At 57.2% G+C, this 21,959-nt stretch overlaps 1 protein-coding gene across 3 annotated transcripts in view; it reads right to left on the minus strand.

The window, feature by feature from the left end:
- Positions 1–8,710: 8,710 nt before the first annotated feature.
- NR6A1 (nuclear receptor subfamily 6 group A member 1) overlaps positions 8,711–21,959 on the minus strand; it is a 91,201-nt gene continuing 77,952 nt past the window's right edge. For all 3 annotated transcript variants that reach the window (XM_075439573.1, XM_075439572.1, XM_075439574.1), the window contains 4 exons: positions 21,558–21,812; positions 16,841–16,962; positions 14,458–14,610; positions 8,711–13,436 (listed from right to left, as the gene is read on the minus strand). In XM_075439573.1, the coding sequence (XP_075295688.1) occupies positions 13,348–13,436; positions 14,458–14,610; positions 16,841–16,962; positions 21,558–21,812 (619 nt within the window). In that variant the 3' untranslated portion in view covers positions 8,711–13,347. The remainder of the gene's footprint in view (positions 13,437–14,457; positions 14,611–16,840; positions 16,963–21,557; positions 21,813–21,959) is intronic.

A 21,959-nucleotide genomic window follows, 5' to 3' on the forward strand; every position in this document is an offset into this window, starting at 1 on the left:
ACACGAGGACAGCCAGGCCAGGCGCCGGGGCGAGAGGCCACCGGTGACATCTCCCATCCCGCCGCAGCGGGGACATGCTCCCGCCGCCGGCCCCACGCTCCGGCCATCCGTCACCGCGGCCTCTCCCCGCGCGTTCGCAAACAGGGCCCCGCTCCTCGCCCTGCCCCGCAGCCCTGGGGAAGGGGCAGCTGCCACGGCCCCGAGCCCCCGCGCCGGTGCTGGCGCCCGCAGCGGCGTGGCAGGACCCACGGTGCCGGGCTCAGGGGTCAGGGAAGGGCTCATCCCCGCTCGGCACCGGCCGGGGAGCACGACGGCGACGGGCCCCGCAGCACACCCACGCCGAGCGCTGCGGCCGCGGGGAGAGGAGCGGGAGCGGCGAGCTGCGCAGCCCTGCTTGTTTTTTCCTCGCTCTGCAGCTGAAGAGAGGAGAAAAACTAACGAAAACAGAGCTCTGGAAGCAGCTCCAGGCCCGGAGCGGCTTCCGCCCCGATCCCCAGCAATTATCAGCCGCATGCCAGATGTTCCGACGCGATGCCAATGTCAGGGAAAATAAATCTGTGGCAGGTTCAAGGTCCCTGCCGGGCCGGCACACAGCGGCTCGCGGCTCAGCACCGCGCGAGGCGGGGACGGAGCTGCGGGGCGGCTGCGGCCGCTTCCTCCCGCCGGGCATTGTTCCCCCGGGAAGCCCCGGCCTCGCGCCGGCCGCTGGCTATTTTTGCAGCAAGGTGCTTTCGGGGGTAAATCTGTCCCCGCCGGCCTTGGGCACTTTCCTTCGCGCGGGCCCTCGCCAAGGCCGTGGCGCAGCTCCCGCCATGGGCGCGCAGCCCCGGGTCAGCGCCCGGGCACGGTGCAGCCCGGCAGGTCCCGGCCGGCGGCGGCCGCAGGGTGGATTCGGGAAGGCGGCTCCGGAGCTGCCGCGCAGGGCGGGAGCGCGGGGCGCTGGCACCGGAGCCGCGACGGAGGCTGCGAGCGGCCCCAGGGGTCCCTGGGGACGGGGTGCAGCCCATGGGGACATCTCGGTGGCCACTGCAGCCAGGAGGGAGGGACGGGGTGGCCCTGGGCTCCCAGCCGCACGGGTGCCCGGGGATGTGCTGGGGAGGGGACGGCTGCTCTTCAGGGGCAGGGATGGGCCCCAAAGCCGCGGCCCTAAGGGGACCTAATAAATGTTTATAAATATCTGCAGGGTGGGGGTCAGGAGGACGGGGCCAGACTCTTTCCAGTGGTGCCCAGCGACAGGACAAGGGGCAATGGGCACAAACTGGAGCAGAAGAAGCTCCAGCTGAACCCGAGGAAGAACTTCTTCCCTCTGAGGGTGACGGAGCCCTGGCCCAGGCTGCCCAGGGAGGCTGTGGAGTCTCCTTCTCTGGAGATATTCAAGCCCTGCCTGGACGTGGTGCTGTGCCCCCTGCTGTGGGTGACCCTGCTTGGGCAGGGGGTTGGGCTGGGTGACCCACAGAGGGCCCTGCCGACCCCCACCGTTCTGTGATTCTGTGTTGTCATGGCCGAGAGACCGGCACAGCCCCCGCTTCGTGCTCCGGACAGGCCCAACCACCGGCACGTCCATCACCAAAGCCCTGCTCCAGCGACCACCCTGCCCCGTCTCCTCCCGGCCGGGCCGCGGGGCCGACATGGCCGCAGCACAGCCAGAGCCCGCGGAGCCGCACCACCCGCCGCGGCCGTGCTTCGGCTCCTCGCTGGTGCGCAGCCTTGACGCTCAGCAAAGCATATCTCCTTCTGGGATGTTATCTCCATCCGCTCCGCTTATCGGCGGCGGGGCAGCCCTCCTGCCCGCGCCACGTTCCCGGAGCGTGCCTGCCGCAGGTGTGGTCGGCACTACCGTTCGCCAGACCTGGCTGCCTGCGCCGCCGGCTGCCCGCAGTCCCTGACTCCGGGGCGCGCGCCGATAATGCGCGCGCGGCGAGGACTCTGGCGATAGCGTTCCCGATGACATTACCTTGTCCCCTGCATTCTTCCGATGCCACGCACGCCTTTGCTCGGGGCGCGGGCGGGCCCGGCGCGCGGCGGCGGGTGCAGATGGTGCGCAGGCAGCGCCGGGAAGCGCTGGTGGTCTCCTCCCGGGGGGACTCGTTGACGTATCAGTCACATAGTTCTGCATAATTGGGACTTGGATGCAGCCTCTCTTTATGTTTCCTCTTGGCAGTTGCCAACAACATGAAGCACTCCTGGGTCAAAATGACAGCCTTTTGTTTACTATTCCTGCTTATGTGCCTCATTTTCTTCAAGGATAAGAGCTCTTTATAGGAATCTTTATTGTGATGAGGTTAGCAGAGAGAAAGATTTCTCTCCAGCTTTCTCTCTCCCTCTTTCACAGCTGATTAGCAGGGCTGGCCCGCAGGGACAGCGACGTGGAGCTCGAACCCAGCACCTGCCTCAGGGTCCCCCCAGCCAGAAGCGATGTCTGCTCCGGTGCCGTCCCTCCCCACCGGCCCCACCACCGCCCAGCCCTGTGCAGGGTTCCCAGGCCACCCGCGATGCCACGGCACCGCTCCCACCCGTGACACCATGGCACCGCTCCCACCCGTGACACCGTGGCACCGCTCTCTCCAGGGGACGGATGCCACGAGCCCGAGCAAAGGTACCATGAAACCCAACCCTCTCCAGGAGCCTGAGCAGGAGCTTAGCGGGAGCACGCACCTCTCGAGGACGCTGTAACCTCCCGGGCGCAGTGGCCCATCCTTGGTCTGACCTCCGCAGCGGTGATCGACCCCGTCGGAAACGCCGAGAGCCATTCTTGCACTTGGCAAACCAAGACGTGAAACTCGTGATGGTCCGGTAAATGGCAACCAGTCTACTGCATGTGATGGACTGGTTTCCAGGTCTGAACTCCAGAAGGATAGAGACTGGCCAAGAGATGAGAAGAGATGTGAGAGGAACTGGTGGCCAGTTGGGGAGAAGTTCAGGGAAGAGATGTGGCTGGTGATGGACATCCATAGAAGTCCTTCCCGCCCAGCCCCAGCCCTGGAGGACACCCCACGGGACCATCCCAGCAGCTCCGTCACCCTTTGCTGGGCTGACACCTCCACCACGCGTGTGGTGACCCAGCCTCCCCTCGCAGCCCGGGCCCGGCCGGGGGCCGCAGGGTGATGCTCCTGGGAACTCTTTTTAAGAGGAGAGCAGCTTATCCTTGAAAGTTACTTTGCGAAGGTCAAGAGTGGGACTGTGACAGAGCAGCCTGACAAACGCATCTCCCAGAGTCCTTGGGCCCGATAATGTATGTCCCATGCAATGTTGACACTGGTGATCCACCAAAGATCAGGTTAACAAGTTTGACGTTAGTGACAGCGTGATTTGTTCCGCGCTGGCTCTGAATTCATAGAGCGGCTGGCCTTCGGTGATAAACTATTGCACCGCGCGCACGAGGCTGTGGCAGTTGTCACCAGCCGGAGCACCGAGATGAAAAGGAAGCAGAGCTCTAATCAAAATACAGTGGTCAGCAGAGGTTGAGCTGAAAATTAAAACGTGCTGGTACTTTTCCCACTCCAGCCTTGCTCTGCAGGCAGCCCTTCGTGCCGGCGTGGGGCGAGGGGAGAGGCTGCGGCTCCTCCGGCTCGGCTGGCGGGTGAGGACCAACCCATCACCCCACGCGTGCGCAGCGTCCTCTGCCACCTCCCTGGGAGCCCCGCCACCGCCGACCTTCAGGGCCCCCTCACGGGGAATAAATCCCCGTGATCTGAGCTGCACCGAGGAGAAGGAGAATCGCTGTAAATCAGAAAAATTCACACAATGGAGAGGGCCGGAGACGTGAGAGCGCTCAGCAGAGGAGCGGGGCAGCGCGGCTCGCGCCAGGATCGAAGCGAGGGTGCGAAGAACCCTCTGGAAGGAGCGGGGAGGGGAGCGGGGACCCGCGAGCTCAGGGGGACGGGCACCCGCGGCGAGCAGCCGGGCAGCGCAGGGCAGGGGCAGCCGGGAGGTGCTGGGGGGGACGGAGCAGGGCTGGGGGCGGCGGGGAGCAGCACCCGGGTGATGGGAGCCGGCCGGCCGCTCCCCCTCTGCGTGGCCCAGCCGCCCGCGCACTGCTGCAGCCTCCGAGCCCTCCGTGTCGAGCACGCCTGGCTGCCCCATGGCCGGTTCCTGCCGCATCGGGAAGAGGAGTCAAGCTTTCGTGGTGGGAAAGGAGGATCTTCTGCAGCAACACCCAGAGATGGGCGGCTGGAGCAATTCCCCCTCCTGAACCAGGTCTTCTCCTCCCTCTCCGCTCCGCTCCCGCCATGCCCTCGGGAAGGGGACGCAGAGGGACACGGGACAGCGCGAGGGCGTGACGAAGGGCTTGAAGCAGCATCCTTCCCACAAGCGAGCTGTCCTGCTGCAAGCTCGGGACTAGACCCCAGGGGAGGCTGACCGTGCTCAGCGCCGATTTATGGTCCGACACGTTCATTGCATCTCCTGCGAGGGATTACTGCAAGCACAGCGCGCCGGCTCGCGGAGCAACCGCTTCACCCCGCTGCAGACGACTGGCGCGGGCGCAGGGCAGGGCACGGAGTGCTGGGACAGCTCTTCGACCACCCCCTGCTCCCCAAAGCCCCTCTTCAGGTCTGAACAAGCGGATTTCTGTTGTCTCTGGAGAACAGACACGGGAGAATTTCTTAAGCGTGAAAGCCCGTTGCAGGAGGACAGCCCTGCCCTCGCAGGCGACCTTCACGGATCCACCCGCTCCATGCAGGACCCAGAGCCACCGAGCCACAGAGGGCCGAGCCCCTCATCCGCCCGCCCTGCCCGGGGTCCCAGCCTTCCCCAGGGGGACACGGCTGCCCCTCAGCCTCCCGAGAGCGACGGCAGAGCTGGGGGTCAGCTCGCCCGCAGCTGGGGGTCACAGCGAAGGGGCAAGGGGTGGAAATACCCCAAAAGCGGCCAGCGACGGAAGGCAGGCTCTCAGCCCGCACCCCTCTGCCCTGCGGCTGGGGACAGGCTCTGCCCCGCACAAAAACTGCTTATCACAACGCGGCGGCTCCGTGTCGAGCCCAGGAGCTCCGTCGGTGTCGACATCCTTCAGCTCCGGAGAAACACGGGGAGGGCTGCATCCCTGCGCGCCAGGCGGCAGACACTTAACTGCTGTTTCTTCGCCATCCAATCTATACAATCTCCCTTTATTAAAATAAGTGGAAAAAAAAAATCCTAAACGCTCTTAAGCACAAGAGCTCCTAAACATTAAAAGGGAAGAATTTCCATTTTTATGAGTTTCGCAATGCAGCAGGCGCTGGCAGCCCCGCGGAGGGAGCAGCGGCGCGCGGGGGCCGGCTGCTCACTTGGAGCTGCCTTTGTGGCAGCCCCGCGTCTCCCTGAGTGGGCCCTAATGTGCGCTCTCAGAGGCACGGAAATGTAAATACGAAAAGTGCTTCTGAGTCTTTGAACACGCACCCACCTCGGTGACACGAGAGATCATCAAATGATTTCTGCAATCTCTCTCCGGAGCACGCTGGTCAAGGATTTCTGGTCTGTTTGCTTGTTTGGATTATTCCTCCTGCCTGCAGCTGCCGTTGCCGCGCGGTCTCCTCCGCTGCTGGCGCAAACCCCCCTCCCGCTGCACCCCGCGGTGACGGTGACCCCCCGACCCGCTGCGTGTCCCGGCCGTCCCACGGACAGCGTGGCGTGGCCGTGCCGTGCGTGCCAGGGCGGGCACCTCACGCCGCAATGGTGCAGTGACCCAAAGCAGAAAACCCATCCTCCCGCCTCTCCCCTGGGCTCTGGGCAGGGGAAGGGACCCCCACGCGCCCATCGCACAGCAGGGTCCAGGAGGCCGTGCAAACCCTCGCTCTCGCGTTGCCCCCACTCCTGTCGTGTCCCCCCCTCCACTCCCAGCCCACGCTGCCGGCTGCCCAGGGCAGGGCTCACGTGCCCGCCGAAGCCGTCAGCTGCACCAAGGGCACCCAGGCCTTCCCCGGACCCGCACACGGCCCCAGCCCCGGCTGCCGCACGCAGGGCGGCACCGCACCGGCCACCCGGACCAGCGCCGGGCTCCTGACGACCGAGGGAGAGCCGCTGCCGGAGGGGGAAGAAGCAGACCCCAGCGGTGCAGAACAATTCACATTTATTAGTTCGTACAGCTAACACTCGCTACACATGCGTTCAACACTTATTGGTCACATTTCCACAGGTAGTCAAGTCACGGAGCGGAGCAGCGGAGCAGGGGCAGGTCGGGCTGACACGGACCCGTGCCGGTCCCGCCATGCCGGGGGACCGGCTGTGCCACGGCGCGCCCGCGACGTGCCGGCAAGAAACATTCATTTGGTCGTAGCGTAGTGATGGGAACGCAGCTCCCGCGAGGCGCAGCGCGGGGCCCGCTGCTCCTCGGGCGCTGCGGGGCGAGGGCGGCCGGACACGCTGCCCTGCCCCAGCCCTGGCTCCGAGCGCGCCAACGTTCACCGTGTGTCATGCCGAGGCAACATCCTGCTTCCCTGATTTACGCAAGGGATCGTGGGAAAAATGACGTGTTTTACGCAGAGAAACCATCGCCCGGAACACGGGCGGAAGGGCCTGCAGACCGCGACCGACCCGTCTTGGAAACCAGGGACGGGCCGACACGAGCAGACGGCAGCACAGGGACCTGCGGCCTCTGGGCGCTGCCCAGCACGCTCGCGCCCGGGACGCACAGAGTTCGCGGGCTCTGCGAGGCCCCAGGCTGCAAACGCAGCCTCCGCACCGCGCCGGCACCAGGACAGAGCTGGAACCAGGCCGTGGCTCGATGGGCACCAACACACACCCACCGGGCAAGAGCCACGTCCCGCGCTGCGGCTCCCGGGGAGGGCGGCCGGAGCTCAGCCCTGCCCGGCAGCACCGCAGCCCTCGGCCTCGCCACGCGGGACGCACGGCCGCAGGGCGCTGCCCACGCTGCCATCGGCGGCTCGGTGCGGCAGCGGCGGTCACCGCCACGGCACAGCGCGCACAGCGGTAACGCCTTCCCGGGGGCCGGGGCCGCGGGCGGGACACGAGGTCCGAGCCACGGCCCGCAGGCTGGCGTGCCACGACGGCGGCCGAGCCGCGACGGCGGGAAGGGACGCAGAGCCCAGCTGCTGGCATGAGCACGGGCAGCGTTCTGTTTTTCACACAATCCCTTTGAGATGATAAACAGGATGTCACACGAGGTAGTTTTGTTATGGAAATTGAGTCAATAATGTTATCAACTATTACAAGACATTTTATAAATTGAAAGAAAACAATGAATCACAAAAGGCTTTGTTAAGGTTGATCGTCATCTGGTTTCAATTTCTGTTTCTTTTTGCCCTTGGGGGCATCTCTTCCACGGAACCACGTTGCTTCTTTCATGGACTTGCTAGAGGTCAGCTGCACTGGAGCTCTTTTTAGATTTTTTTTTCAAGGGGAAGGCATTGCCTGGATTGGCCTCACCAGCTTCCTGAAGGGCAGGCTTAAACTCGGGTTTGCAGATCCCAGAACCACAGAACAGTTTGGGTGGGAAGAGGCCTTCAGAGGCCATCCCATCCCACCCCTGCTGTGAGCAGGGCCATCTTCAACCGGACCAGGTCACTCAGAGCCCCGTCCAGCCTGGCCTTGGACGTTCCCAGTGATGGGGCAGCCACCACCTCTCTGGGCAACCCGTGCCAGGGCCTCACCACCCTCAGTGTAAAACACTTCTTCCTTCTCTCCAGTCTGAATCTCCCTCTTTCAGTTTAAAGCCATCACCCCTTGTCCTGTCGCTGCAGGCCCTGCTGAAAAGCCTGTCCCCATCCTTCCTACAGGCCCCCTTTAAGTACTGGCAGCTGCTCTGAGGTCCCCCCAGAGCCTTCTCCTCCCCAGGCTGAGCAGCCCCAGCTCTCCCAGCCTTTCCTCCCAGCAGAGGGGCTCCAGCCCTCGCATCATGGCTGGGGCCTCCTCTGGCCCCGCTCCCACAGCTCCAGCTCTGTCCTGTGCTGAGGGCTCCAGAGCTGGACGCAGGGCTCCCGGGGGTCTCAGCAGAGCGGGGCAGAGGGTCAGAATCCCCTCCCTCGCCCTGTGCCCTCACTGCTGGGGAAGCAGCCCAGGGGACGGTTGGCCTTCGGGGCTGTGAGCACACACTGCCGGGTCATGGCCAGCTTTGTGTCCCCCAGCACCCCCAGCCCTTTGGGGCAGGGCTGCTCCCGATGTCCCCGGCCAGTCAGCCTGCGGGGACAGTGGGCTTCAGCCCTGCAACCCTCTGCTGCCTTGCTCAGTGCTGGCACAGCCCGCGGCTGCACCGGGCGGGACGGGGCCTCTTGGCAGCCCTGGCAGCGGTGGCTGAGCCAGCTTCACGTGCCAGCACCATGCCCAAGCAGTCCGACCGCGTCTGCAACCTCACCACCCGCGACGAGAAAGCCGTGCTGACTGAAATCAAGATGTGCTAACTCCGATGCAACAGACTGAGTACCGGCCACTGCGACCGGCTGCCACGGACAAATTCCTGTTCCCCCCTTTTCCACGAGCACTCAAACGCAGTCAGCAGCGCAGGCAGCGGGATGAGGTCATGTGGAAACACAGACAAACCTCTCCCAGCCCTCGGAGCCGACGTGCCTTCAGCGGAAGCGTGAGGTTACCGCAAGCGATGGCAGCGCTGGCCAGGAGGGCCGGGCGCCGGCGGGCAGAGGGGCTGCCGCAGAGCGGAGGCAGGGCAGCTCCGGGGGCCTCCCCGCAGCCCCGACCGGACCCCCAAAGCCCCTCGGCCCCCCGTGCCACCCCGGGCTCAGCCCCGCTTTCCCCACCAGCCCCCCCGGGATGCTCTGCCCTCGAGACCCCACCTAAGGCTTCCGCAGGCAACCTTCCCCCAGGCCAGAGCACGAGTTTTCCCCCAGAATCTCCATACGGGGGCTTTATTCCGCTTTCAAGGGGCTCTCCACACAAGCCATGAAAGAAGCAACCATTGCAACATCAAAACTCGGGTTTCTCTGGGTTATATTTTAAATACTTATCCCTGAGCTGCTGTGTATTGCAAACAACACACCGAGAACCCAGAGAAACGCCACAGCTTGATACTGACACCCTACGCATTACCCTCGATTTACACATCATCTACAACTTAAAAATTAGCTTCATACTTAAACTAGTTCCCCAAGTTTCCCCCTTTCTCCTGCCTTTTACGTGGCAGGGATGATTGCCGCTTATTATCCTGAGAAATAACAACATTTTCACAGACACCAAGCTTCATAGCTTCAAATCGAAACCAAGGAAGAAGAAAGAATGAACGGTAAATAGCACATTCACAGGAGAATCTTTTTTTTTTTTTTTTTTTCATTTTTAAGAATGTAGTAAGGATAAAAGAAATTCAAGTTTTTTTAAAAAAGGTTGGTTTGAAGGACAAGACTCCTTAACCTGAGGTGGCTGTGGTTCCGTGCGGAAGCCTGAAGAGCCTGGGCAGACTCTGCCGTGCGCGGCAGCGGGAGCGCCGGGCAGCAAGCGGCACTCGACGCTGAGCTCGAGCCCGTGCACGGGCGACTGCGGGGCAGGGGCACAGCCCCCCCAGCACCCTGCTGGCTCTGCTCGCTCTCGCTGGCTCGCTCCAAGCAACACCACGGCACCGGGTGTCACTGGGGCAGCAGCTCGCCGGCACTGGTTGTCCCGCAGCTGGCAATCCGACTGACCGCTTCGCACGGGTCACCCCGAAAACGCCGTGTTCCCCCTTTGGTCTTTGCACGGTGGGAGACGGCAAAAGCTCAGGACCTAAGAGTTACAGCAAACCCCAGAGCTGCACCCCGACGACCCAAGGCAGCACCGCAGGCCAGCGGGCACGAGACGAGGCAGACGAACGCCACCGGCGTTATTAACAACTAGAAAGCAGCTAATGCCTATGCAAAGTGGCCGGAGAGTGAGCTCCTGCGGCGTCCGTTTTGCCACGCGCCGAGCCCCTCGGCTGCGAGGTGCCCGGCATTGCGAGCATCCCGCCGCCCCTCGCGAGGGGCCGGGCACGCCGAGGGCCAGGACTCGCCGCGGACACGCGCAGCGGGTCAGGGCTCAGCTCGGGGGACAGCAGCCCGACGCAGCGGCAGGCGGTGGCAGAAAACCCACGCCGTCGAAGCGCATTTGTTCAGGTCCCGGGGCTTTGCCACCCGCGCTGGGACTCGGCCCCATCGGCCAGCAGCAGCCATCTCTGCTCGGTTCTCTGCCCGGGCTGACGAGCTCCGCGCGCTAACACGGCGGCTACGACACCTCGGCAGAGCCCCTCTGAGCGTGTGAGCCTGGGCACTTCAAATTTATGTCCCAAATCCCTGCTGGGATTAAAAGTAACTCTTCAGCTTTCCATCTGCACAAATGCTCTGAAGGAGAGGAGGGGGTCAGTCAGCCAATTTATCTTTCAAATCGGGGATAAAAATTGACTTGTCATGGCAGAAAATTCTACCAAAGACTATTATTGTTGATGGATTTCTCCATGACAGAAGGTCAGATAAGCAAGAGCAGATAGATACCGAAGATAATGAACTTCCCCCTACTAGCATTAAGCACAAATAAAATATGAGTCCCTGTAAACCGAATGTTACGTGAAGAATGGAACAAAAATTCCAACCTTTCCAGGGTGTCCTTCAAACCAAATTCACAAATACATCTAGTGACTGACCTAACGTCTCTACATCTCTAGCTACATTCCTACCTTCTCATAATACCTGAGTTTGCAATGCAACACATTCACTTTACCCTGTTTAAAAAATACAAGTCATTAGAGGACTTGGTGCAGAAGATATTAAGAACAACTGTCCAGTGAGCTAGATCCTGGTTCAGTGTATCAGCGTCTTCCTTACTTGTCAGCTCAGTAAGGCTTTTCTACTCCCTGCAACAAACGGGATTTTGTTACCGGATACTGTCGCCAATCAACCTTTGTAAAATTTGCTTTACGCAAAAGAAAGCAGAACGCTCTTGTCCATTCATCAGCATAAATGAATTTAGGTTTTTTGGTGGTGGTGGTGGTACAGCATTAGTCTTGGGAGTCTATTTTGGATAAACACAGAATACCTAATAGATTATTTTTGTTGGGTATTTGGCAATAAGATGACCACTTTTATGTACACTAATTAAAACAAACTCTTATTCATCAACAGATTATAATAATTCAGTAACTGTAGAATAAAATTACTCCTATGCAATTTTAACAATTCCTTGAGTGTAGAAAACAGCAAGCCAGAAGATAACCCGTAATAAAAAGATCATATCAAGCTATTTGGAAATTAATCTTAAAAGCTGAGAAATACTTTCTAACTTACAAACAGATATACTAAAATCTTCCCATTCACACTTGAGGTATAGGCTGTATGCAGAAGGCTTTCCTGAGAAATACGCGCTTGTCTCATTTTACAGTCAGAAAGCGAACGAGATTTACGGAACCACCCTTGGGTGGTGAAGCTCTAGCAAGCCGAACTGCTGCTGGGCCCAGCAGCTGTTACCCGTAACATCCTACTTAAATAACGACAAATGAGCAGCCAGCGGCCTTCCAGCAACGGGAAACCACGGAGCTGGAAGATGCCCACGCGGGAGGGCACCGCAGGCGATGCCGCCGCGGCCCGCAGCCAGCCAGCCGCGGGTCCCCGAGGAGCAGCGGCACGCGGCACCGCTGGGGACGGACCCAGAGGCGTGCCAAGGCAGTGGTCACCACGTCTCCCGGGCTGCAACCGAGGGAGCACCCGCTGGTGGAGGGGAAGGGAGGCTGACTGGTGAACAAGGCTTTTCTCCTGTTCACCACCACCTTCACGTCGATCTCAGCAGCCTCAGGGCGCCTGAGCAGTACTCACTGTGCCACACCGCTGTCAGCGGGACAGGACAAAAAGGTAGCAACCGGTCCCTCCTACCACGAAGGACCACAAGTTGATTCCCAAAATATTTTTAAAACAGCATTCAAGTATTTGTTGATGAACCTTCTTGCTACATAAAGATCAGATCCGTATCTAAGGACAGAGGGAAGGAAATCCAGCCAGGGCAGGACGGCTGCCTCGGAAAGTGACTGAGTCTTCCAACTCTAATTCTTAATGAAGGAGGAGAGAACAGGAGCATCTCACCCAACCTCTCCACCACCACCACGCGCAGGAAGCCAGGAGGCTACTCAGGAGCATACCTGAGTTTAGGCAAACACCAGCACGCAGCGATTACTCAAACAGCTAACCAGTTGTTATTAAACCAGTTCTCTGTGCAGTGGTGTGGTGTGGAGGTTGCGAGACGGAAAATCCAAGTCTTGCAGCACCTAGGACAAGACAGCTCACCACGTACTGCATGAATACCGTGTTTTCCTGGTAAGAAGGGATTCCACAAGCAGCAGAACTGTCCTGGCAGGATACGACTGTGGATGACGCATTCCCCGAGTGCCGCAGAGAAAGCCACGCCAGAGAGGACACGTCACACAGGTCACAGTTAAGCACAGGGCACGTTCACTCCCCCCAGAAACGGGCTGCTTGGCATTGCTGCAATGCAGAAGCTCCTCAGCGGGCAGACACCACCGTGGAGGAACACACTAAAAGGGGCGATCCTGCCTCTTCTCTACGTCGGTTCTTCCTGCTTCTGTGAACCTAAACTGGGTGGGAAGGAAGTGATGGAAACGCCCTGCAGTCCTCTAGCAACAAGAGTACCTTTGTGTGACGCCAGGAGCCTGCTGCGAACTGCAGCAAGGCACCCAGAGTCGAACGGGAAGGTGCGCAGCTACAGCGAGAGGCCAGCGGGTCAGGGGGGCCTGGGGACAGAGCCCACCCTGGCAGCTCCCAGGGGACGAGGCAGCGGGCCCCCCACCGCTCGGGAGCACTCCGGTCCCGCTGGGACCGGCTTCGGGGAAAGCACCGGAGCTACCACCTGCACCTGGAAACTGCCAGGGAGAAGAAACCTACTGGCTAGACAGACTCTTCCTTCTTCTCCACTCCCTGCCTTTTTAAAATTACTATTATATTTAAAGAAAAAAGCTTGGCACTTCTCTAACACCCACTTCTCCAAAACGGTCCATTTGGGATACTAACAGCCCTGCCGGGGCGGTGAGGTCGTTTGCTCTCTACGACAAACGCTTTTGGATACAAATCACGGAAAGAGCAGTGCGCGAACAGCACCTTCTCCTTGAGGTAGTCTTAGTCGTCTCGGCCCCCAGCCCCCAAATACAAAAGCACTAACCCTAACAAACACTGTAACATTAAACATCTTCACAGTCTGTAAACCGCTGGAGAATGCATCTGCTGCATTCCTACAGAACCATGTGCATCGTGTTGAAGATCATACATTCAACTCTGTCGTGAAATAAATATATAGGAAAAAGAGTAAAAAAACAAAAACAAACACAAAAGATTCTTGCTACAACGGCAGGGACGGCCACCGCCCCATCTCCTGCCCGGGTCGCGTTTGCCCCTCTCCCGGGTGAGCCCGCTCCCTGCCGGAGGCACAGCCTAAGGCACCGGCCTCGAGCTGGGCTCACTCTTTGCTCACGCTCGTCTTGCAGGAATGCAGAACGGCCTTAAAAAGGAGAGGCAGCTGCTCCAGGGGGACATTCACCATTTTTCCTGGTAAGAAAAAAAAAAAAAAAAAAAAACAGAATTAGCAGCCACTCTTGAATCAGATTTCAGAGACACCTAAGCCAGCAACGCTGGAGATGGTTTTACCTTGAACCTCTCAGGGAAACAGTTAATCATCCTACTGCTACATTAGACATTTGATATTCATTTGGACACAACAGGATTTATTATTTACTGAATCGAAAGCTACATAAATGGGCAAAGTCAGATCAAAATGATTTCTCCACAATGAAGCAGTATTTATAGAAACTGGGAAAGACTAAATCCTGTCTCTCCTCAAACTCCCTTGTTGATCTCAATGAGTAAATTACGAGAACTACCCTGTGATTATTATCTAGTTCGTTACAGCGGAGTAGGATGAAGCGTACGGAGCCTTGACACCAGGAGGCAAGTATCTCCCCTTGCCATAACACTGAGGAACAAACACTGTTTCAGTAACACCAGACCTTGCAGATCTCGTTAGTGACACAACTGCAGGTGAAAGTTCACCTGTGGACTCCAGAGGTGCAGGAGAGCTGAAACCTGGGGCTGACCCTGCAGAGCCGCCCGCTGCTCTGCCCGTCAGCTGCTCCTTCGTTACGCGGTGTTGCAGAGGGATCTCTATTTCTTGAGATAACTACTCAAACCAGGATTACGCCCCTTTGAGACAAAATGCCTCCAAGATGGGACTGAAAGGGAGAAAAGAAAACGCGAACCTGACCGCAGCGCTTCCAGGGCGGCAGGTCAGAGCCAGGCACGGCTTCTTGGGAGCGGGGGACTCGGGAGAGGGACATAACGCCGCGTCTGCCAGCGTCACGGGGACAACTCGCTAAGTGCCACGGGCTTGGTGAGCCAGGGGTGACAGGAGGTGGGCTTACAGGCGAGGGAGAAGTGTCGATAGAAAAAGGTCCCACACAGATACCCTCCACCAAAGTCGACAAGAATTTCGCTGTTATACGTTAATTTTCTTTTAAAAGCAAATTTCGTCACTTGCATACGATCCCAGTGGGAGAAGAGCTCAAAAAGTTACCTGCAATGTATCGTATCTCTGGCAAACACATCATTAGATCCGGGAAACGGTTTGGCTGGTGCGGGTATTTGTACTCCGTGAAGTCCTGGCAAACATACCAGTACCGCTTGTTCAGCTGCTCCAGCTGGGACGCGTTGGCCAGGCCCCTGATGTCTGAAAGCGAACACGGTTAGAGCACCCTGGAAGGGCCGCAGCCTCGCGCTCACTGCCCCTGCTTCAGGACAGACAGACTGACTCCTGTAACTCTAAACTGGGTCCCTGCTTCGGAGACTGGCTTCCAGCGCCCGGTTAGACAGACACTGGAATCCCCATCCCCCCTCCTGGCACAGCTGCGTCGCGGGTGCGTCTTTACACGCGTGTCTGGGTACAGGATTTCCTTCCACGAGAGCCCAGATGAGAACAGCTAACGTCCTCAGCTGCTCAGCTGCGGAGCTCAGTGGATGCTCTTGCAGATAACGGCTCCAGCAACCTTAAATCCCCGCCTGCCCGGTGTGAAGCAGCTGGGTGTCAAGGCTTAGCCCGCGCAGCGGATTCAGCGTAATACTTCCTCAGGCAGAAACATGTTGATTTTAGCTATATCATTTTGGCCGAGGAAAGAGCTCAACTCTATAATTCAAGGTATCATCATATTTCTCCCCATCTGCTTATGAATTATGTCATACGAGCTTTATAAACTTGTCAACTTCTTATTTTTAAATTTAGCTTTGCCAACGTCAGGCAATATACACAAAGGAGAAATGGACGTTTCCAAGCTATCAAACTGGCAGGCAGCCCCACTGCCACCGTCCAGCGTGATCAACGGCACCGGCACGCGGCCGGGGTCCTGGGAAGGAGCCAGCGCGGCGGAGCAGGGAAGCTGCGGGCCCTCGGTCCAGGCTCGCTATTGTAAGACCATCTGACGGAAGAGGCATTTATCTACTGCCCAAAAGCTGACTTTCAAAAATAATTCTCAGGTATTTCACATAAAAAAATTGCAAACTTCAACTAAAAATAAAAGAAGACGGGAAGTTAATGAAAACACATTTTGGAAAACAATGGGGACAGCTCGAGAAGTGCATTACCCAGTGTCAGGAAACTGCCCAGGGAAGCAAAGCGGAACCTCAGCCCGGCACAGATTGAAGCGTCAGCACTATCTCCTGCTGGACAGGAGGGGGGGAGGAGGGGGCCGGCAGCACATTTTTACAGACCACAACTATCTTTCACAGTACAAAAGACTTTGGGGACATTTATTTCCAAAATTACAGCTGAACACCACCCATTCAGCGTTTGCCTCTCAGCAGTTTTCTCCATTACAACCTGAAGCCATGCCCTGCGAGGCCCCACAAACGCGGGGCCACAACCAACGACCGGGACAGGGGCTCCACAAGCCGTGGACTGAGACAACGGACAGCGTGGAGACAGGGACAAGCACTCCTGAGGAACGAGACCGACCTATTCCAAACTATTTCAGCCCACTGCCATTGTTAGGAAACGACCAGGATCTTCTCACACGCGGAAGAATTACTCTGCATGGATTTTTAAACGTCCAGGGTCTTGCAGCAGCCTGGACTGCCAGCTTTAATTCACTGGTTAATCAAGAACAGGATAGACCTTTCTTAGGCAGAACTCCTTGTCTGCACATAACTACTTCAGTCGTGGCTGCCTTTCACTTTGAAGAGTTAGCGTTAGGCACAGAATCTAACTGGCAGGAAGCCAGCTAGGTGACCTAAGTATATATCCTGAAGGTAAATATTATAAACAGTCAGTAAAGCTCTAAAAAAAGGAGGACTGGTTTTACAAATTCACCCTTTAAAGCAGAAAAATGAAAAAAATACATTTTCTAGTTGGGAATTTTTGAAAGGTTGTTATGCGAATAGTCAACGTTTACTTCAGGAAAAAAAAAGTCACACAAATTAACTGGTTTTAAAGTATCATTTAGTTAACTGCCTAAACAGTTACCTAAAGCAATAATACTTTTAGATGACACACCTTTGTCTGATGAAAAGTTTGTTAGCAGCTGGTAAGTCATCACTCACCCAAACCTTACCCAGCACGGTTCCACCAGCCTCTCCGCTCTGCTCTTACCCTGGTGCCGGTACCCTCAGCACACACGTGAAACGACACACTTACTGCCCTTGGTGCCCATACTTCAAGGCAATAAAAATTGCCAAAGTGACTGAATTCACTCACTTCCAGGATTTCTTCATGTGGGTACCCAAGCACCCGACTCCGCACGGCAAGGGGTCTGCGCGACGGCACACACACACAGAGGGGTTCCAGAGCTCGAGCCTCCTCGTGGGCGTGCGGCCCCTTCCTCCCACTGCTCACCAGGGAAGCAAAGACTGCTCAGACTGTTTCAGACAATGCCTCCAGTGGGCCCGATACGTTCTCCTCCTCAGCTCACCTTGGTTTAGGAAGTTAATGGCTTTCATACACGCGTACTCCTCGTTGCTGACCTTCAACTGGTTAAATTTGCGAAAGAGGTAGATCAACCGCTCCATCACCTCCATCCCCTCTTCACTGAACCTGAAGGACAGAGATCACACATCAACGTATGCAGGACACAGTCTGTACCATAAAGGCAAGAAGCTTGTTCAAGTAACTTCAGAGATTTAACATCTTGCAAGAGAACTTTAAAACTGCTTGAAATCTGCTGGCACCATCACATCGAAGTAGAAGTAAGAAGGAAAACGACGGAGCTACAAACCTGACTGCTACAGATATTTTAGCAAAAAACTATCCCTTGGTGCTTCAGTTCATCGCCAGCCTGCTCTGACAGAGGAAAAAAATTGATGGAGCCAGGAACAGGCAAAAACTTCTTGCGTGCTCGCAGGCACACTGCTTTGCCTCTCTACACTCGCATTCCTCCAGCTTTCAATGAGGGTTGTGCCTTTGCGCTTCGCCGGGCTAATGGGGGTTTAACCAAGCAGTTCAGGGAACAAGATGAGATTTCATAGAAATGTGGAGTGATACTTGTCTCGCAGGACATGAAAATCTCCCGCACAACACCTCTTGTCCTGCCAGATGCAAGGGTCAGGAGGCACTCCCTGCCTGCCTGGCGTCGCGCTGCCTCTGTCCGCGGCAGACAGCGGCTCACACCGCGCCGCGCAGCGCTGCGCCTCGCTCCTGATGGGTACTGACGCGGGGTGCCAGCACCTCCAGCAGCCCTGGGAGAGCCTTCCCCCGCCCAGAAGACAAGGCACCCCCGGCAGCGTTTCACACCCGTCGCCCCCTCTTTCCACCCTCCACAGCAGCACCACGGGAGCAGCCCCAGCAGCCGCACGGCACCCGCATCCCACCCCGAGGGATCCGGGCTCGGCGGTGCTGCACAGCGCGCTGCAGAGGAACGCTGCTCCTCTGCGACGAACTCGCCCCGCCTGATGTCCGAGCTGGTGGTTTGTACGCAAACCCCCCCGTCCCGCACAGCTGACGAGTTAACAGGGCCCGCAGGACCAGCGCAGTCCCAGGCTTCGGCTCTGCACAGCGCATCTCGGCGTATCGGCCGGCAGCGCAGCACCCGGGCAGGGCGGTACCGGGCTGCGGAACTCGGGCACCAGACCCTGCCGCTCCGACACCGCCTCCCAGAACAACGCTCCCGAGCACTTCTGTCATCTGCCAAGCGCCGCTGGAAACCGCCTGGTTTCCAGCCCTGGGGAATTACACCGGCCCACGCACGCCAGCGGCACACGCTTCATTCCTCTGACGGACGGGTGAGCTCAGCTCCCCAAAACGCCCAGGAGTGACTCAGCGAGCTCCTGCGCTTCCACACGGCCGTACTTACTGCCTGCTCGTTATGGTTTGTTAATTTTCCCTGGCTGAGTGCTTCTGGGGTGAGACATACTGCGGGAAGGCTGGGATCCTCCTCGCAAATATGCACATAATCATAAATAACCACTGTTACAGGGAGCGAAGCTGCGGGCTACGGTCTAAGGTCGAACCACGCAGTCCAAGGAACATGTGCCGTTTCCTCCTAAACTTCCCCCTCCAACAGGACGTGCAGGACCCGCTGCGCTTCACCCAGGTGCACCGAGATCCAGCGGGAAAGGCACTGCCGCTGGTGTGGACTGCCAGGGATCCACGGCCAGGACCTGGATCCAGCACCTACGCTCTCCAGGTACGGCCGCGCTTGTGGCCGGATCCGTGCCGCTTGCCGCCAACAAGCCGTGCATCTCCCCAGCGCGTCCACGCTCGCCAAGGGCAGCCAGCGACAGACGGGCGGGAGCCACGCCGCCGCACGGGGAATGTGAACCTCCCCAAAACCTCCCGCGAAATGGCCCGACGGAGGTTCTGGGGGTGCAGAACCAGGTCCTCCCGCAGAAGGGGGTGCAGGACTGACACCCCGCGTGCGCACCACCAGAAAGCCGTGGTGTAGGCAATGGGCAGCAGCAGAAGCAGAGCTGGAGGGCGCAGGGGGGTGCCGGAGCCCGCAGGGATGCTCTGCAGACCCTTCCCTGAGTGCCAGCACCCAGAACAGCCTCTCGGGAACGCATCTCCCAGCAACACCCCTGGTTTCAAAGAAACCACATATTGCAAAAACGCTCAGAAGTGGGACAGAAGTGTTTAGGGAAGCTTCAGCTGCGCTCTGGCATTGTACAGCACAAAGAATAAGAGCACAGCCAGAAAGCCATCTTTGAATAGAACAAAAATAGAACCTTTTTCACTGAATAATACCTTATTTTGGCATGTGTGTTTGTTTACTTCAAAGTTATTTGTAAAATGCATGGTGGAGTTTGACCCCAGAGGAGTGAAAACAAGCTATCTGAACTCCAGGTCACTTCTTCAAGAAAGTAATATTGTAAGTGATGAAAGCCTTGTCGGCTAATCTAAAGTTGTACAAGTTTTCTTGCTCTCAAGTTGACATTAAAAATCTTGCAGGTGCAAGATTGCAAAGCTCAAGAAGTTAATGAGCACAAAGACCACTCAGTCGTCTGTTGGGTTTAATTGTTTTTAGAGCATGCACATTTTTACCAGCCACTCATCACTTCATAAATCCAGGAGAGCTCTTCTCTCATTCCTGCAGTTGAACTGTCTTACTTTTCTGTGCATACTTTCCTCCCCCTTTCAAACAAAGCTGTTCTGTTTTTCACAGCCCTATTTCTTCTCGAGGACTGACTCCTCCACACACTTTTCCTCGCAGTTTACACCAGGCAAGTCTCCGGCTGGGAGTTATCGGGATCAGCTGGGGAGGAGGGGGAAGGGAAGCGCTATCAGGAGTGCTGGGGGAGGTCAGGAATCTATTCATTTCATATTCATCTCCAGAAAAACAGCACAATAAAAGAAAACATTTGATCTAGCAGGCAAACAGAACATTGAGCCAGTTGTTAGAAGTGATTAAAACACAGGGGCTGCGGAGATCATCCTATGCCTTCATCCGCCACCTACCTCAGCTTTAGCATTCTTATTGCTAAGTGAGAACAGAAATCAACCCCAGAGCATCAGACTATCACAGCTCAACGAGATGTCTTCACCTGGCTGTGAGATCTGATGAACTCCAGTGTGCAGTCATTACTGACCAACACCAGCGGCAGCGGGCTCTTCGAGGAAACCCGCCAGCTGGACACCCCTCTGCAAGAGCCCCTCTCGAACCCACGGGATCAGCTTTTCCAGGCGTGCAGGGGACAGGGAGAGGAACACCCGTGAACGAGCCCACTGCCGCCCGCAGACAGTCCGGCTGCGGCCCAACGACCGTCACAGCAACCGGGAGGGAGCTGTGCAGCTTGAGGCCTCTCATCTGTGCAACTGCCCACTAAATGGCTTTTTTTGGTGTGCATTTTCCCATGTTACTAATGACAATTAATGATACTTGAAAAGATAAATTAGAAGAGACTGCAGAACCACCGCACTCCCAAGAACACCTATTTTCATCCATATGCACAGATCTTCTCTGAAGGACTTTCGAGGCGACCAGTTCTGAATTGCCGGTTTCTGAAGGGCGAGGATTCCTCCTTTGTCTTGTTCTCTGACCTCTCCCTCGTATTTATCGCAAACCCAAAAAGAAACAAACACTTCTCTTTTGAGGCTCTGACCAGGACAGCAGGAACAAAAGGACGGCTGAATGCAGGAACAAGTGTTATTGCGGTTTTCTATGACGCTTTCTGTTCCTCGCAGGAGCAGCACCAGATGCACAATGAATGGCCGGGCAGAACGGCACCAGGAGGAACCCGCCCCAGGAAACGAGGCACCTGGGTCCAGCCCTGGGCTCCTCCACTCCTCCACCGTGGTCTCAGCCAGCCAGCCCCTCCGGCTGCCACACCAGACACACAAAGGAACCTCAGGGAACCATCAGACACTGCGCTGGCTGAGGACCACAGCAGAATTTTACATCTCTGCTCATCAGACGCCTGCCCTGATAGCTCTTGCAAAATCACCAAGCCTAGCAAGGGCAGCGTGCCAACAGGGCAGATGTTAACAGGGAAGGTGGGCAGCACTTTCTGTGAATCCTACCTGTTCCGCTACAATACTGCGAGACTGTGAGTCTACCACCACAGGGAGGGTCTGTCTGGCACCAAGACTACAAAACAAAACACTCAAACCAAAAGCCACCACCCTGACCAACATGATAAATGAACGGCAGGTTCCTCAGAGCATCAGATAGCACATACTATGGAAAAAACAAGAGCTAAGTTGCAACATCTTTAAATTTATGTAATCAAAACAATGAAATGGCAATTAATAACGAACACTTTGATAACACAGACAACCAGCTCTGAGAACAACCTTTCCACTGGCCCAAAGGGTTTCTACATAAGACCTTCCGTTCTGCATCTCAGGGTTACCCAAAGCGTTGGTTAGTTTTACTCTCCCCATAAACAGGGCGGTTTGTAGGGCTGTGCTGGCAGATGACAGCACAGCTACAGGGACTTCACACAGCCCCAGGCACCTTCCCCTGCAGAAGGAAGGCTTGGTTCAACACCAACTAGCCATGGTGTACTTTCTAAGCCTGGAACAACCACTCCCTACAGAGTGGAAACGGAAAACAGCAGCAGGCAAGGTGACCTGTCCAAGGAGAGGTGGTTAGCTGGTCACAGGGCCAGAAACACCCGCCTGACCACTGTCCCCCCAACAGCTCCTCCATCCCTAGACCTCGCTCCCTTACCCACGGGCTCAGCCCGACGTCTCACCTGTGCAGCTCATCATCAGAGGGAGAGTACTTGGAGGTGACATCCGCAAGGTCACCAAAGATCTGCTTGCTGTAAACAGTCAGCGAGGAGAGCAGGATCAGCTCCTGCCACGTAGAGCTGAGCAGGCAGGTATAGTCCTTGATGGAGAGTTCGCAGAAGAACGGCAGCTTCTTGATCCAGGCAATCTGCCTGAAAAGCAATTCATCCGCCAGACGACACAACAACGCAAACAGCTCCGCCTGAGTCACTTTATACCTGCAGGCACAGTGGGTATGAAGGCATAAAAACCACAAAAAACATTGAATGACATCACCTGATGAGACACTTGAAAAGCAAGGCAAACGCCACAGGAATTCATGTTCAAGTGCGCACTGTGCCAGTGCCCAGGGCGTCACCTGGCAG

The sequence above is a fragment of the Opisthocomus hoazin genome, chromosome 19 (assembly GCF_030867145.1).
Source record: "Opisthocomus hoazin isolate bOpiHoa1 chromosome 19, bOpiHoa1.hap1, whole genome shotgun sequence".
In the NCBI taxonomy this organism is placed as follows: Eukaryota; Metazoa; Chordata; class Aves; order Opisthocomiformes; family Opisthocomidae; genus Opisthocomus; species Opisthocomus hoazin.